This window comes from Pocillopora verrucosa, chromosome 5 (assembly GCF_036669915.1).
Source record: "Pocillopora verrucosa isolate sample1 chromosome 5, ASM3666991v2, whole genome shotgun sequence".
NCBI lineage: Eukaryota > Metazoa > Cnidaria > Anthozoa > Scleractinia > Pocilloporidae > Pocillopora > Pocillopora verrucosa.
In genome coordinates, this window is record NC_089316.1 from 2315538 (window position 1) to 2329242 (window position 13705).

The 13705-nt window shown below is 38.6% G+C and overlaps 1 protein-coding gene across 1 annotated transcript in view; it reads left to right on the forward strand.

The window, feature by feature from the left end:
• Positions 1-4050: 4050 nt before the first annotated feature.
• LOC131777555 (ankyrin repeat and KH domain-containing protein mask-like) overlaps positions 4051-13705 on the forward strand; it is a 13588-nt gene continuing 3933 nt past the window's right edge. Inside the window, exons 1-5 of the mRNA XM_066167360.1 lie at positions 4051-4977; positions 5176-5232; positions 9134-9511; positions 12172-12390; positions 13309-13491. Of these exons, the coding sequence (XP_066023457.1) occupies positions 4422-4977; positions 5176-5232; positions 9134-9511; positions 12172-12390; positions 13309-13491 (1393 nt within the window). The 5' untranslated portion in view covers positions 4051-4421. The remainder of the gene's footprint in view (positions 4978-5175; positions 5233-9133; positions 9512-12171; positions 12391-13308; positions 13492-13705) is intronic.

Consider the following 13705-nt stretch of genomic DNA (forward strand, 5'->3'; position numbering starts at 1 on the left):
AGGAAACGCTGCTGGTTAATGGAGCTTTTACTCGATCGTACAAACAATTTGAATTGGTTTTTCGACTGAGTTTTTGTACGTCAAATATAAGCTCTGGGTCGCGTCGTATCTTCATTTTTTTGTCATGCGGAAGCGAAACTGCCACGTTAATACTGGACTTTAATTTGTATTGAAAATATCGCGTTTACGATCCTCCACCGTTGAGTTATGCGTGCACCTTTTGAGTCAATTTGTGCACTATCAGTTGCTTCAAGTTTCCCTTTGTGTATACAGTATGTAATTCTTAACTTTAACTATCTACACGTACACGTTTAAACGAGTACTTCTGTACTCCTAGGTGTCACGTGTTTAAATAAAGGATTGATTGATTGATTGATTGATCTTCCTTTTGTCATTGATCTTATCAAACGAGATCACGGAATTTCCGGTCTTTAGCCCTTAACTTGGCAACATATAGAATTCACAAGCGCTATTGCAATTTTAAAGTTTATACCTTTACTATTAAAAATCATCAGCGAACGATTTTGAAGAGGAATCCATGCTCTCGAATCGACCAAAAACACTGCTGTACTCTCAAAATGGGAAAGTGCAAATATCGATTTCATCTGTTTCGCAAACAAAGGAGTTAATCACCGACACCGGAAATCGCGACCGGGTATTCCTCGCGACTCCCCTAGGTTTGTTATCCAATTTACCCAAGCCGCTGTCGATCAGTTCTTGCGTTAAGACCTATGAAACCTGCGAAGTGGAACTATGGTGGCTACTGTTGCTTGCCGATAATTTCCGTCGGCAAAACGTAAAAGTCCAGTGTTTCGTGGTAGTTTCGCTTTCGCATGACAAAAAAATGAAGAAACGCCGCGACCCAGCGACCCAGCCGCGACCCAGCGCAAAAAATTTTGACATAAAAAAACTCAGTCGAAAATCCAATTCAAATTGTTTGTACGATCGAGTTAAAGCTCCATTAACCAGTAGTGTTTACCATTACAACCACCTCCCACCCCTCCCTTTGTAGTAATAGTCCGTCTCACATCCCTCCCTGAGTAATAACACTCTGCCTCCCACCACTCCCTCAGAACTGATAGACTTCATCCCACCCCTCCCTCAGTAATAATGGTGTGCTCCACCCCCCCCCCCGCCCCTTAAATGGTCCAAAAAAAAAAAAGTCCAAAAATGGTCCAAAAAATGGTCCAGCCATATTTTACCCTATGCCGTAAAGTTTCATCTCACGCATGCCTAAACCAAAGATACTATCGGCAAAGTGACAAACTTTTCCATTGGCAAGTTGAAGTTCTTCAAACGAGAAGTCTTTTTTGTCCAAGTTTATTACGATGCGGCTCGCAAAGGAACAGTGGCGTGGGAATTCCATTAAAGTTTCAGTAGAAGTTTCAAGTACTGAAGAAATTCAACCACATGACTGCACGTATCGCTACGTGTACCGAAACATTTGCGTTGCGTGACGAGAAGGTTACTAAGGTAATCTGATTACCTTTGGATTCTCACAAGCGTACGTAAATAGGAAAACAAAGAAGCAGAGTATAGTATTGTTCACCAAATCGCGATGACTACCAAATTATTTACACTTCGCCCAACTGACGAAGAAATTATCTGGGTACTTGATGACCAGATAAAAGAACACAGCTCTCCGGAGATAAAGAAGCTGCAATTTGGTCAAGATTCAATCGCTATCTAATCATGATTTTCAACATCAGATTTATTCAAGAATCTTCACAATGATAAGAAATAGTATTCACGTTGACTGAAGGTCAGGTCAGCTTCAAAGATCGGTCAACAATATGAAACATTGACGTTTGAAAATTCTAGAACCACGCAAAAACACGTAACCCGCATAGCGTGATAGTAGAAAGAAGTAGAGAGTGTTTAAACGGTTTTTAAGTACGTGCCTAAGGGGTTTCCGCTAATTCTGAGCCGCGAGACAAGTCAAAGCAGGTTGGGTCGTTTATAAATATAACTTCGGTGCGTCTTTCTGTTCATTTGTGTGGATATCACTTAAATCTTAAAAAGGTAAATTATCTCGACATAGTACACCTCAACCCGCAAAATTTTATTTATCAGTTATGGAGAAGCTTTACAAGGCACGCAATGAAACCTACCTTTGGCAGGTAAATCCGAAATTCTGGAAAGAGCCTTTGCCGAAGCAGAAGAAAAAACTAACTAAAGGAAAGAGCTACCTTCCGTATTTGCCTCCATCTTATCGTTTTATAAACAACAACTTCAGTAGTCTGGTATCGTCTCAAGGAGATTTTTGCCGGCTAAAAGAGTGCGCTGTGTTCAGAAGAAGACCAAGTTGGCACAGGAGACGCTTTGTGCTGTTGGAAGATAAGCTATACTGTTATGAGAAGAGGGAAGAAGTGCTGGTCTTCTCCGAGATCATAATGATGTCCAATGTCACGTCTTTGACTGTTCAGAACTCCATGTACATTAAGATTTCCCAGGTTGATGGGAGTATTAGAATGTTGAGATTTTCGTCTGCAGAAGTCAGAAACGCTTGGCTCACGGCCTTATTGACAGCTAAGGCAGTCAATTTACTGAAGTACCAGTAATACAGCAAGGGGCATCACTACTTCAGTAAATGATCTGAACATTCAAGCATGTAATTAGTCAAGTTTAATTCTTTAAAGGTGTAAATATACCCTAAGACTTCTGATAAGGTTTTAAACAATATTGATATCATAATTATGACTAGGAATTTTTTAAAATCTCTCAGGGAAAAATATTCAAAATTTCTGAGTCGCAAGTCAAGGTTAAAACAGTATTTATTCAGTCGTTCAAGGAAAACAAATATAAGTTCCCTGAAATTGTTGCGTTTTTTTTCGTACAGCCTTTACATTAAAGTGACCTTTGAGATAATTAATCGTAGAGCATGATTACTTTCAATACGCAATCTTTTAAGAGAGAAATAGGCACCTTTTACTGTCAGACTAATAGATTTGTATAAAAGTCTTTTTAATGCGACTTTAACTATAGGAAAAGTCCAGAGGAATTGGGATTATTCATGGAAAATTTAATCTTCTTTCGACCATAAAATCCATTTGATTGCAATGACCCAAGAAGGTAAGCTTGAAAAATATATCTTTAGGTCGCGAACTCAGGATATTATTCCTGTAAATAGTTTCATCTCGTTGAAATTGCGCAGTTCAAACATAAAAATTTGACTGAGGAATACGAGATGGGTGGCATGTTTACATAACAACTCTTTACCTCGTCCGCCGCACTGACCGAAAGATAAGGTCAAATTAAATGAGTTGTTTTGAACAACACTTCGGCTACTAAAAATACATTTTATTAGAGTTTCTTCACAACCACAAATATCAGAGGAATTTTCTGTTTATCTTAACCCTTTAACTCTCAAGATCTGATTTTCAATTCTCCCCTCCAGCTGCTACACATTTCCTTTTCAATCAGTTAAAGAATTTGGTGTTAGATCAGTAATAACAACTTCTACATGATAAGTTTTAATATTCTCATTAACTGTTTGCTGGATGATGTATGGATATTATAGGGAGAAGTTACCTCCCAATCACTTCTGGGAGTTAAAGGGTTAACCATTTCCTCCCTACATTTCTCAAACAGTGATTTTCTTTGCTGATTGACATACATATGTTGACTCTGAGAATTGGGGAGTTGATCAGACAACATCCCTTTTCTTTATTCTCGTCACCAATCTGCTTGCCTTTGTATTGATATCGCGGGGGCAGGGAATAATGAATTGGTTAGCAGTCCTGGTGAAGGGATTAACACTCTACAATGAAGATTATCAAGAATACGCTTGGCATTTAGTGATGGCAGAGAGGAAAAAATTTCATTTTGGCAACGTGAGTTGAACAAATCTGAACAGATTTTAGGTGGAAAAATCAAGGAACATGTATTTTCAGACGTATTAAAATCGAACTTGTTCTCAAAAATTCATCCTGTAATAAGACATTGAAAACATGATAGCGAGGGACAATTTTAGGTATACTGCTTTGTGCGTGAACTGTAGTTTGTGTTACGTCACACACGTGAAAAGGTGAGTGGTTACCACGCACAAAAAAGACTTTTTTCACTATGCCGTTACAAGAAACCCACCAAAGTCCAAAGATGAAAAAGCTCAGCTCGGGACATCACTTATACGAAGTCATGCCGGAGCATAAACGAAGTACGTGTTCGTTTCTACTCTATTTTGCGGGTCAAAAATGCTAAATATGGCCTTTATCACAAGCACAACATTGAGGGAGCTCGGATTTCGTAATCGGAAATCTACCCGAGACAACCCCCTTATGACGGATTTCGCAATACGCTTTCCCGTGCGTGACATAGAACGAAACTCTTCCGCCTTGTTGTAAATTTACATGAAATGCCAAAACTCGAACTGCGCTCGATCGGAATGCTAGTATTTTAGATACATAGCAACGACAATTGAAATGTCTAACGTAGAATATAGTCACCTTCTTTTTGAGATAAGCCAACGACTCGATCTACTAGACCAACATGAACATTTACTCTTCATGTGTAGAAGGTATTTAGCGTCTAGACCTGAAGACATTCCCGATGCACTTTCGCTCTTTCGAGAGCTAGAAGAACAAAATAATTTGGCCATTGATCAGGTTGAACTATTGAAAGAGCTGCTAAAAGGGTTCGGAGAATGGTCGTCGTTTCAGAAAGTGGAAACGTTCGAGTACAAAAGGAAAGATTATAAAGAATTGCTTGAACAGATCAGCCGTGCTCTCGACGAAAGCAATCAACTGCAGCAGCTTATTTCTGTCTGCACCGCGAAGGAAACGTTGGACGAAAATGAAAGAAACACTCAAACTGCTCGAATTTTGTTCGAAAAACTTGAAAGCCGAGGACTTTTTGAGTTTGGTCGTCTTGATTTCTTGAAAGGGATTTTATTGGGAATTGAGAGACAAGATCTGGTGAGGAAAGTTCAGGATTTCGAGAAGCGACGAATTGACGAGGATGAATTTGAAAGAAGGAAAGGTAACGATTATTTAGTTCTTTGTAATTTTTATTTTGCAGCATTTTTTGCTGGAAAGTATCTAAGAGTCTTCGCTCAAATAGCGTCAATCGAATGACCGTACTATGCTATTCATTGATCAGAACTTAAAATTTAAATCTAATTCTGTCACTTTATTACAATTCTTCTGCCTAATTTGTCATTGAATCTTACAATTTAAGCGCAAGCCCGTAGCATTGTTGCGGCAGCCAGGGTTGTTGGTGGAAGAGTAATCGGAGGTGAGTTAAAATTAGTGTGATTTAAGTGTTGAGTACGAGTAGGGAAGAGTCTCAAACTCCTTAAACAAATCAAAGATCTGAAGCACCCTAAACTAAGTTATGCATTTGAGACGATCTACTATAAAACTATTTTACGGAGATATCAGAAAGTGTGGGTATCTGGCGTACTTGTTAACATACTCGTGTCAGTGCGTTATAGGGTCGAAGTTGTTTCCAATTTCTTCGATGAATCAGAGTAGTGCCCCCAAAGTTCGCCAGCGAGGAAATTGTCAAGGCGGACTAAGTAATAATTTAGGGTCTTTTCAGAGTGTCCAACAATCAACACTGGGTGTTCATTGCCCACCTAAAAGTTAGGTATGATGCAGGGGATGTGCGCACTCTGATTACTTTGCATCATGGTCGTTATACATAAAATGAGTCATTTGCATCCTGCCGCGGTCGAATGAACATCTTTGGTGGCAGCGAGATAACGTGAATTGGGATTCACTGTCTGTTGCCGTTCCTTCCAAAGTTTAACAGTTTTTTCGGACCTGCGCGACTCTTGTCGTTTCTCCGTGACGAATTCGCTCTTAGGAGGCAACTGACGAGGTTCAGAAAGAATCAAAACTGCAGTCTTACCCTAGAAACTAGACAAATGGCAGCAGTTACATTCACAGCCGATGGGTATGTGAACAATAACAAATTCAGAGAACACATTCCTAGACGCGAGTTATATATTAAACGCATTACAAAGACCTAATACACGAAATTTTTTTCGTGTCATCCACCTGGCGTAAACACAAAAGAAGCCCTTCGCCTGCTAAGAACGAATTCGTCACGCTCCACGTTTAATAGAAAACGTACAGAGTTTCATGAGACGCTCAAAGAAAAGAGGATACGTATATGAATGTTTGAGAAACGTACCACCGGAGTCATTTTCCGCGGCAGAGAAAGTGCACTTTAAAACAACAAACGCACACAGAAGAAAATTTATATTGCCTTTCGTGACACAACTTCATCCAGCTTTGCCAAACCTCAAGAACCTACAGATGCGGTAATGACACCTTAAAACTAACCGTTATTATCACATCGCAAAGGAAAACCATTAAAAGATATCTTTATAACAGCTAAACTTTGAGGACAGAAGATTTCAAAGCGCTAGCGAATGAGTAGGAGTCGCACAAGCCTATCAACACCTTGTAACGGTCGACTGCCTTTTGTTTTCCGGCTTACCCGGCGTGTCGCGCAATGTAGAGTTATTTATTGGTCAACTGATTCCTTTCACTTCTCTAATTCAACTGTTCTTCTTCAATGATCAAGATAGTAGACTTTACCATACAATACTCGTGATTAGTTTATTTGCTTTTACTTAGGAAAGCTGATTTACAACAAGATTGAGCATATATGGGAATAACAATGGTAACGCTGTGTGCTGGCGTACAATCTTACATATATATTACGTTGTTATATATATTCCCCTCGAGAACCATTGAATACGCGACAAATACGTACAAAAAATACTTCACCTTACTTCTACAGCGTATTAATTGTTATCTGATCGCTTACTTTGATGAAAAGAACCCATCTTAGCGAGTTGTCCATTTCAAGGTTTTCTGCGTACCCAAGAAAAGCCCAAGGCTGAACACTCCATTTCCGAACGCGTGTCAAGGTTGATGTTTACCCGGGCTGTTAGAAACCTATAAATCATTTATAGGTTTCTAGTTGGAAATTTTTGATGCAAACTGCGGCTTAGCGTCGGTTGCACGGGGAAGATTGAGTTTGTAGTGAATTGAAATGAAACTACAGTATATGTGCTTGGATTCTGCGTTGGATTTGTGGCTGCCCGGTCATTTTGCGCTGGGATTTTTAACTCGTAAATTGCGCGCATGCGCAAGAACGAGTTGTAGATACGATGTGGGAGTGACACTCGCTCGCTCACTCGATTGTCGATTCCTGTAAACTTTTTTTCGATTTTAGGCTTTTGAGTGCATTTGATAGTTTTTGGCGAGCAATAAACAAACGAAATGGCGACCTTTATTGCTGAGAATAATGGTGGGGAGAAAAAAGAAGCAAATGATAATCTTAAAAGAGTTTTTTTTTTTCATTTTAGTTTCAACAAGCGGCGCGAGTGACTGGCAGGCATGCAAGGATTCACACTGAAATAACCGAACAACCTTCGTTTTTCATAAAATTGTAATTTACAATCCTTGAACTTGAAAACAATCCGAAGATTCATTGAAAATATCACTTACTGCGAAGGGCTCGGAGTTTACAGATGATCAAAAGCTTTTTCTGTTATGGCGTGAGATTGAGGACAAAATCGATCATTACGTTTCGTATCGTGTGTTTTTCCTGTGTGGAGCAACAGAAGATGCCGGCGACTGACGAAAATACATGTTAACACGAAAATCAAATAACACCTAAACAAACGATTTTAGCTACCGATTTTCAGTAAATTTTTAAAGAACAATTTTCTTTTAAGTTTCAAGACAATTTGAAGATTCAAAATACATATTGCGTACTAAAATGCGAAATTTATACACCACAAAATTGATAAATAGGCCTGAAATGAAATTCTATCTTGTTATTGATTATACGTTGCCTAGCACATGACTAAAATCTACCCAGGCGGAGATCCAAAATGACAGTGGCAGTCTTGGCTTGGTTATATCACTCAAAACTCGTTCCCGTTTGTCTCATTTGATAAAGAGGGAATCGTTAATGTTTTCATTAAGATAGTATTGCCTTGATTTTCTAATATTTACAATGATAGACAGTAAATTTCACTTTTCATCCACATTTCCTTCCAACCTTTTCTTTTGAACCAGAAACAAAAATGATATACGTTTTAAACACGACATCATCCACCCTTGTCAAATGTCATAGCATGATCATTTCAATTGTAATGCCTTCTTATCCCGACGTTACTTTGTTTCTTTGCTACATTAGCGAATACTGAACTACTGCTCGTACTCTAGATATGACAATCAACCACAAAATTCCCTAAACCAGATAACATTAAACATAATCCAAAGAATCATGTGTCAATTCACGAGTTTGCTCACAGAGCACTTTGATTCGTTACTCGGATCAGGCGTTCGGAAATGGAGTGTTCAGCCTTGGGCTTTCCTTATGTGCGTAGAAAACCTTAAAATGGACAACTCACTAAAATGGGTTCGTTTCATCTAAGTAAGCGGTCAGATAGCAAGTGATACGCCGTGGAAGTAAGATGAGGTATTTTTATTCAGAATTTGACGTATTCTTTTATTCCTTAAAGCGCTCGTAAATATTCCCATACAAACTCTTCTAATTCCGCCATGACTGTTATTGCGCAGGATGATCATCTCACAGCTGGAGCTTGGGCCGTTTGTGCTTCTACACATTCAGAATCAATCAAAGTTCATGTACGTATGGTTGAAGAAAAAGGAACGGCCTAACTTTTACGAAACGTTCAGTCAAAATCTGCCGATTTCGAATTTTGCCGCTTTCATCGGGTCACGAGGCTGAAATGCTTGCTTCAAGCTGAAGAATACCATTCGGGCGAGATTTCTAAGATTCTACAGTCATATTTCCCAAAAATGAACCCAGAGGTAAATCAAAATCGGACAGTCTGCTTCTTAGATAACATAGTTCCGCAGACACTTATTTGGACATAATTTGCATCGGACTGCGATTAATTTGGGTTAACCGAGCGATCACGTCGTCAGGGACGGTATGTTTTCTCGCAAACTACAAAAAAAAAAAGGAAAAAAGTCAGCGGATTCAAGTAATGCAAAACAAAATCCCTCGATGTTTGACAGTCATATTCTGTCACCTCTTACGGTTCTTTTCCAGCTTGTTTACAATGATCTTCGCCAGACTACCACCAAAAATGATTTTAAATATCAACATTCAAAATTTAATTTAGTGCCATTTGTTTCAGTACTGAACATGAAGACAGTGTTTGGAGTGGCAGCAGCGGGAATAACCTTACTCACTGTCCGTGAGATTTTGACTCGATGGTCAACTTATGATCAGTTAGTCACCTGCTTCCAGGGTTGTGTGCTTCCTGCTGGTTCAAGATTGATTGAAGTGGGTCAAGGGTGCGTATGCTTTACAATTCAGGTCGACAATCTCACGGGGCTCACTGCTTTGTGGAACATGTACGAGGATGGCACGCTCAGGGAACGTTTATTTAAATTTTTTGTGACCGATGAAATGAAGACCCGTGCCGGTGGTGAAGAGAATGTGGAATTGACTGTGACGATTGAAAAAGCAGAATACGAGAAAGCTTACTTTGAGCTTGTTCAAGAAGCTGACGGTGAGTAACTTTATCTGAGGATTTTGATTAAAACAAAGTTGACGCGTGTTTAAAATCAACAACACTGGGGATCTTTTTATTCTGCATCCTTTGTACGCTCGGAGGCCGATCTCCTCCGGGGTTATTGTTTCAATAGCAAAAGTTAAAAAAAACTATCACTGTATGGATTGCTCGATTTTGGCACAATTTGCGTTATTGTATACTTAAACAACTTTTTTGTCAAATTTTGCTTCATAAATTAAGTTATAGATCATAGATTATTGAATAGCGAAAGAAAACATTTCCGACTTGGACCAGTCAATTGCAATCATTATCCTTTTGCAGGCTGAAGCAGTGCATACATGAGCAACCTACCCACTTGCCATCTCCTTCATTTTGATTTGCCAACTTGGGCTGGTCAGTCTCATTGGCTCATTACATTTCACGCTTAATTTTGTTTTGGTTGTTGAAGTGTAGGAATTTAGCTGTTCAGTAACAAGAGGAAGAGGTTTAATTGCACAGCTTTGCCGCTGCTTCAACCACATTAAGCTATGAACAAGGGCTGTTTTGAGTAAATCCGATAGATATAATTTATTGGCCAAACAATTAACTGTGGAATAAGATCATTGCCTTGTTCGACTCGACGTTATCGTTGCTGGCAATTTTTAACTTTTAATTTCCGAAGCAATACCATTAATTAAGGGAAGTAAACTTTGACAGCCCATTCTATTTTCGGTATTCAGGTTAAAATTCAATCACTGAAATAACAGACACGAAATATGGAGGAGAATTCAGTTCTTTAATTGCAAGCCATGGCGTCGTGAATTTCTTTAGCGGATCTACGGTTGTTCGGGTGACTCGGCCGAACCTCCTAAACTGAAATGAAAACCTGAAAACTCTTGCAGTTTTTTTACAAAAACCTTAAATTGGATATGCCAGGAAAATATTACTTGTTGATCCCATTTAAAAATTTTCCGAGGGATGCATACCCCCAGCCGCTCTTGAATGGTCCGCTTTCAGTGGACATTTATCTGAACTCCCCTTCACTAAATCCTGCATCTTCCCCTTATCGTGTGCGGGTGGGTGCGTGGGTGTGCGTGTGCGTGTGTTAGGTATGAACACTACAGTAGATCTAAAAATAATCAAAATGATTCTCTGACCACCATTAGGTAACCAGAAGCGACCTCCGGAACGAGGTGTTCGTAGGCACTCCGACTCAGTGTTATCCCTCCCACCCAGTACAGCTGAAAATTCTCTGATAACAATAGCACAACTTAAGAACCAAGTCAAGTCTCTGGAGGAAAGAATAGAAGCTGTAGAGACTCAAATTGTTCCATTTGAGAAAGTTAACTATGCAATTGAAGGATTTGTTTCTCTAGCTATGCGAGAAGGGATAGTAAATGGTAAAATGTCACAATCCGATTAAAAAGTAAACGAATATCTCTATCGGCTCTAATATAGAGGAAATATCATACCAAAAAATAAAGTAAAAACTGTAATATTTTAGGCGCCAAATCTTCGATCCACTGACCAATCTATTGGATACAAAACGGTTTCTAAGTATTATTCATTAGATCTGCTAATTCTCTGGAACCATCTGTTAAATATTGTTATCGGTTATTTTGTTAAATCGCCAATGTGAGGATAAAGGGCCATATTGGTGGTAGACTCCTCACTGATTTGATTTATTTTGGATGTCGCTGCTGATATTACGAGCCCTGTATATTAAGCACTTAGAAGATGCGTTTAATTAGGATGCGAGCGATGTCATCGTTTATTATTAAAGATAACATCTCTCTGGTCTCTTGCACTCGATTTTGTATTATGTCTAAATAAGAGGCAACGCAAATACTCACAGTCAACTATGTCCTTCACCAACTGAAATTTAGTGAGTTTTGATCAGAATACGTACAGGCAAACCGAGCTCCAGCTGTGTGATGATCATCTTGCGAAATAAGAGTCATGGCCAAATTATAAGAGTTTGTATGGGAATGTTTACGATGGCTCTTGGGAACAAAAAAAGAAAGTCAAAATCTTTATAAAAAAAAACCTCACCCTACTTTCACAGTGCATCGCTTGTTATCTGACCGCTTACTATGTTGAAAAGAACCCATTTTAGCAAGTTATCCATTTCTAGGTTAACTTAGGCTTCTGTTATGAGTAAGTGTACAGTAGTTGTATTGTGCAATCCATGCAGATACTAATAGTTTGATTTTTTTTTACTCTGAGATGCACTACTGTACACGAACTTACAAGTAGCGCTTAATGGTATCAATTCTTACTCTTACACCAATTTAGAGCAAACTATAAGCAAAGATGAACATTTGCATCCCTTGAGCAAACGTATTCAAACAGTAGTGAAAAATAAGTTTTGCACCATATTTGCCTGGTTTTGCACTCCAAGGCAAACTACTATTTTTTGCAAAGAGGGTAAAGTTTTCGCAAACTCACGTCGTTATTAAAAAATTGCCCTATGTGCAAGGATTAAGTAAATAAAGAGCACAAATCAGCATATTTATATATTGTTTTGCAAATGCGGTGCAAATTTAGATCACTAAATTTGCTACATATTTGCTCACTTGGCAAACCCGAGTAAATCCATTTTTTCGTGCAGGGGATGGGCTAACCCTCGAAACTACAACTAAGAAACTCACGGTGGCCTGCAAATTGTCTATTGTTAGGTCCTGCGAAGGTGCCAGGAAGAAAATGTGAACACTCTGATTCAGTGATATCAACAACGCCGAACGAGGATGAAACATTGCAAGTAAAAGTGAAAAGACTCGAGAATGATGTCCAACTCCTAAAGGAGAGAGCGGAGAGTCAAGAGAAACAAATGACTAGACTTTCACGTGAGTTTTTTGGGACAAGGATGGCCACGGAAATAATTCCAGCAGAGGAAGGTAATTAAATCATGCAAACACTCAAGTTAAGCTAAACAAGATATATATACAGTCAAACCTATATTAAGCGGTCACAGGGAATGACGGGGTTGGCGCTTAATACAGGTTAACTGCTAAATACATAGGTATGAGTATGATAAAAACCTAGGAAAAACGCCATTTTATGCCATAACTGGCAAATAATTGTGAAAAGTACTATTAACATTGATTTTTGGAGATTAACATGGACTGAATTTTACTTGAAAGATTATCCTTAGTTAGTGGAGGATTTTCTGGGGGGAACACATGGTTTTTATGGGGGATCAGTCGTTACCAACAGGATATAAAAGATGGGGTACTGTAGGAAATTGTCTGCCATTTTATTGCCACCAAGGAGAGGGGGGTCATAAGGATACAAAGGAGCTTGGTGAGAGGGGGGGGTATCAGGTAAACTTTTTCGTGTCACAACCAAATTCCTTCAACGAAAGAAAAACTGAGATTCGTTAAAACTATTTATAACCGAATTGAAACAGATCAGGCCTTTCAAGATTTCATTCCTTACATGCTCGCAAATATCTGTGCTTTACTGACTTTCCTTACAAAGGCTTTTCAGAGACAATATTTTTAGACATTCTAGCCTTGTAATATATCAAATGAGATATGTACATGTACGCGGATAATTTGATGATTAAATTAATAGAAGCGAGAGTAGATTATACCAAGAGATTGTGAACAGCTTGTATTCTCGTGATTATACCTCGACCGCACGCGGAAAGCTTGCGAGGAGCGCTATAGTTTATTTCCTAAAGTTTTTCCATCTTCAACCTGCTCCCACGGTAAACTGTTAAACATCCAAAAAGTTTCTAAACACCTAAATACATTTGTACTCTAAAATGACATTTTTAGGGAAAACATTTTGTTTCTCCATGTTTTTTTAAGTTCAGAATGCCAGTTACGAAAGACTTAGAGAAAAGCCATGGGGTATTGACGAACATAAATGGAATTTTACCAAAATGTACGTGGAAAGTCTACGGTTTGAGACGAAAAGTTTAATGTCTGAAGCATCTGACAGCGGTATGGGAACTGAAGGAGCACCATCTGAATTTGACGTGGGTATCGGTGGTCAGTATCGAAAAGTCAAAATTACCAAGCTTAGTTTCTGTGATAATAATAATAATAATAATAATAATAATAACAAAACTTTATTTAAACGCGATAATTATTTAAAGCCAGAGGATTGTGGGGTCATGTTACAATAATATAACATAAAAAATTAATATATAATAACATTTATAAATTTATTTAAATATATAAAAAATATATTCAGCTCCTTTTA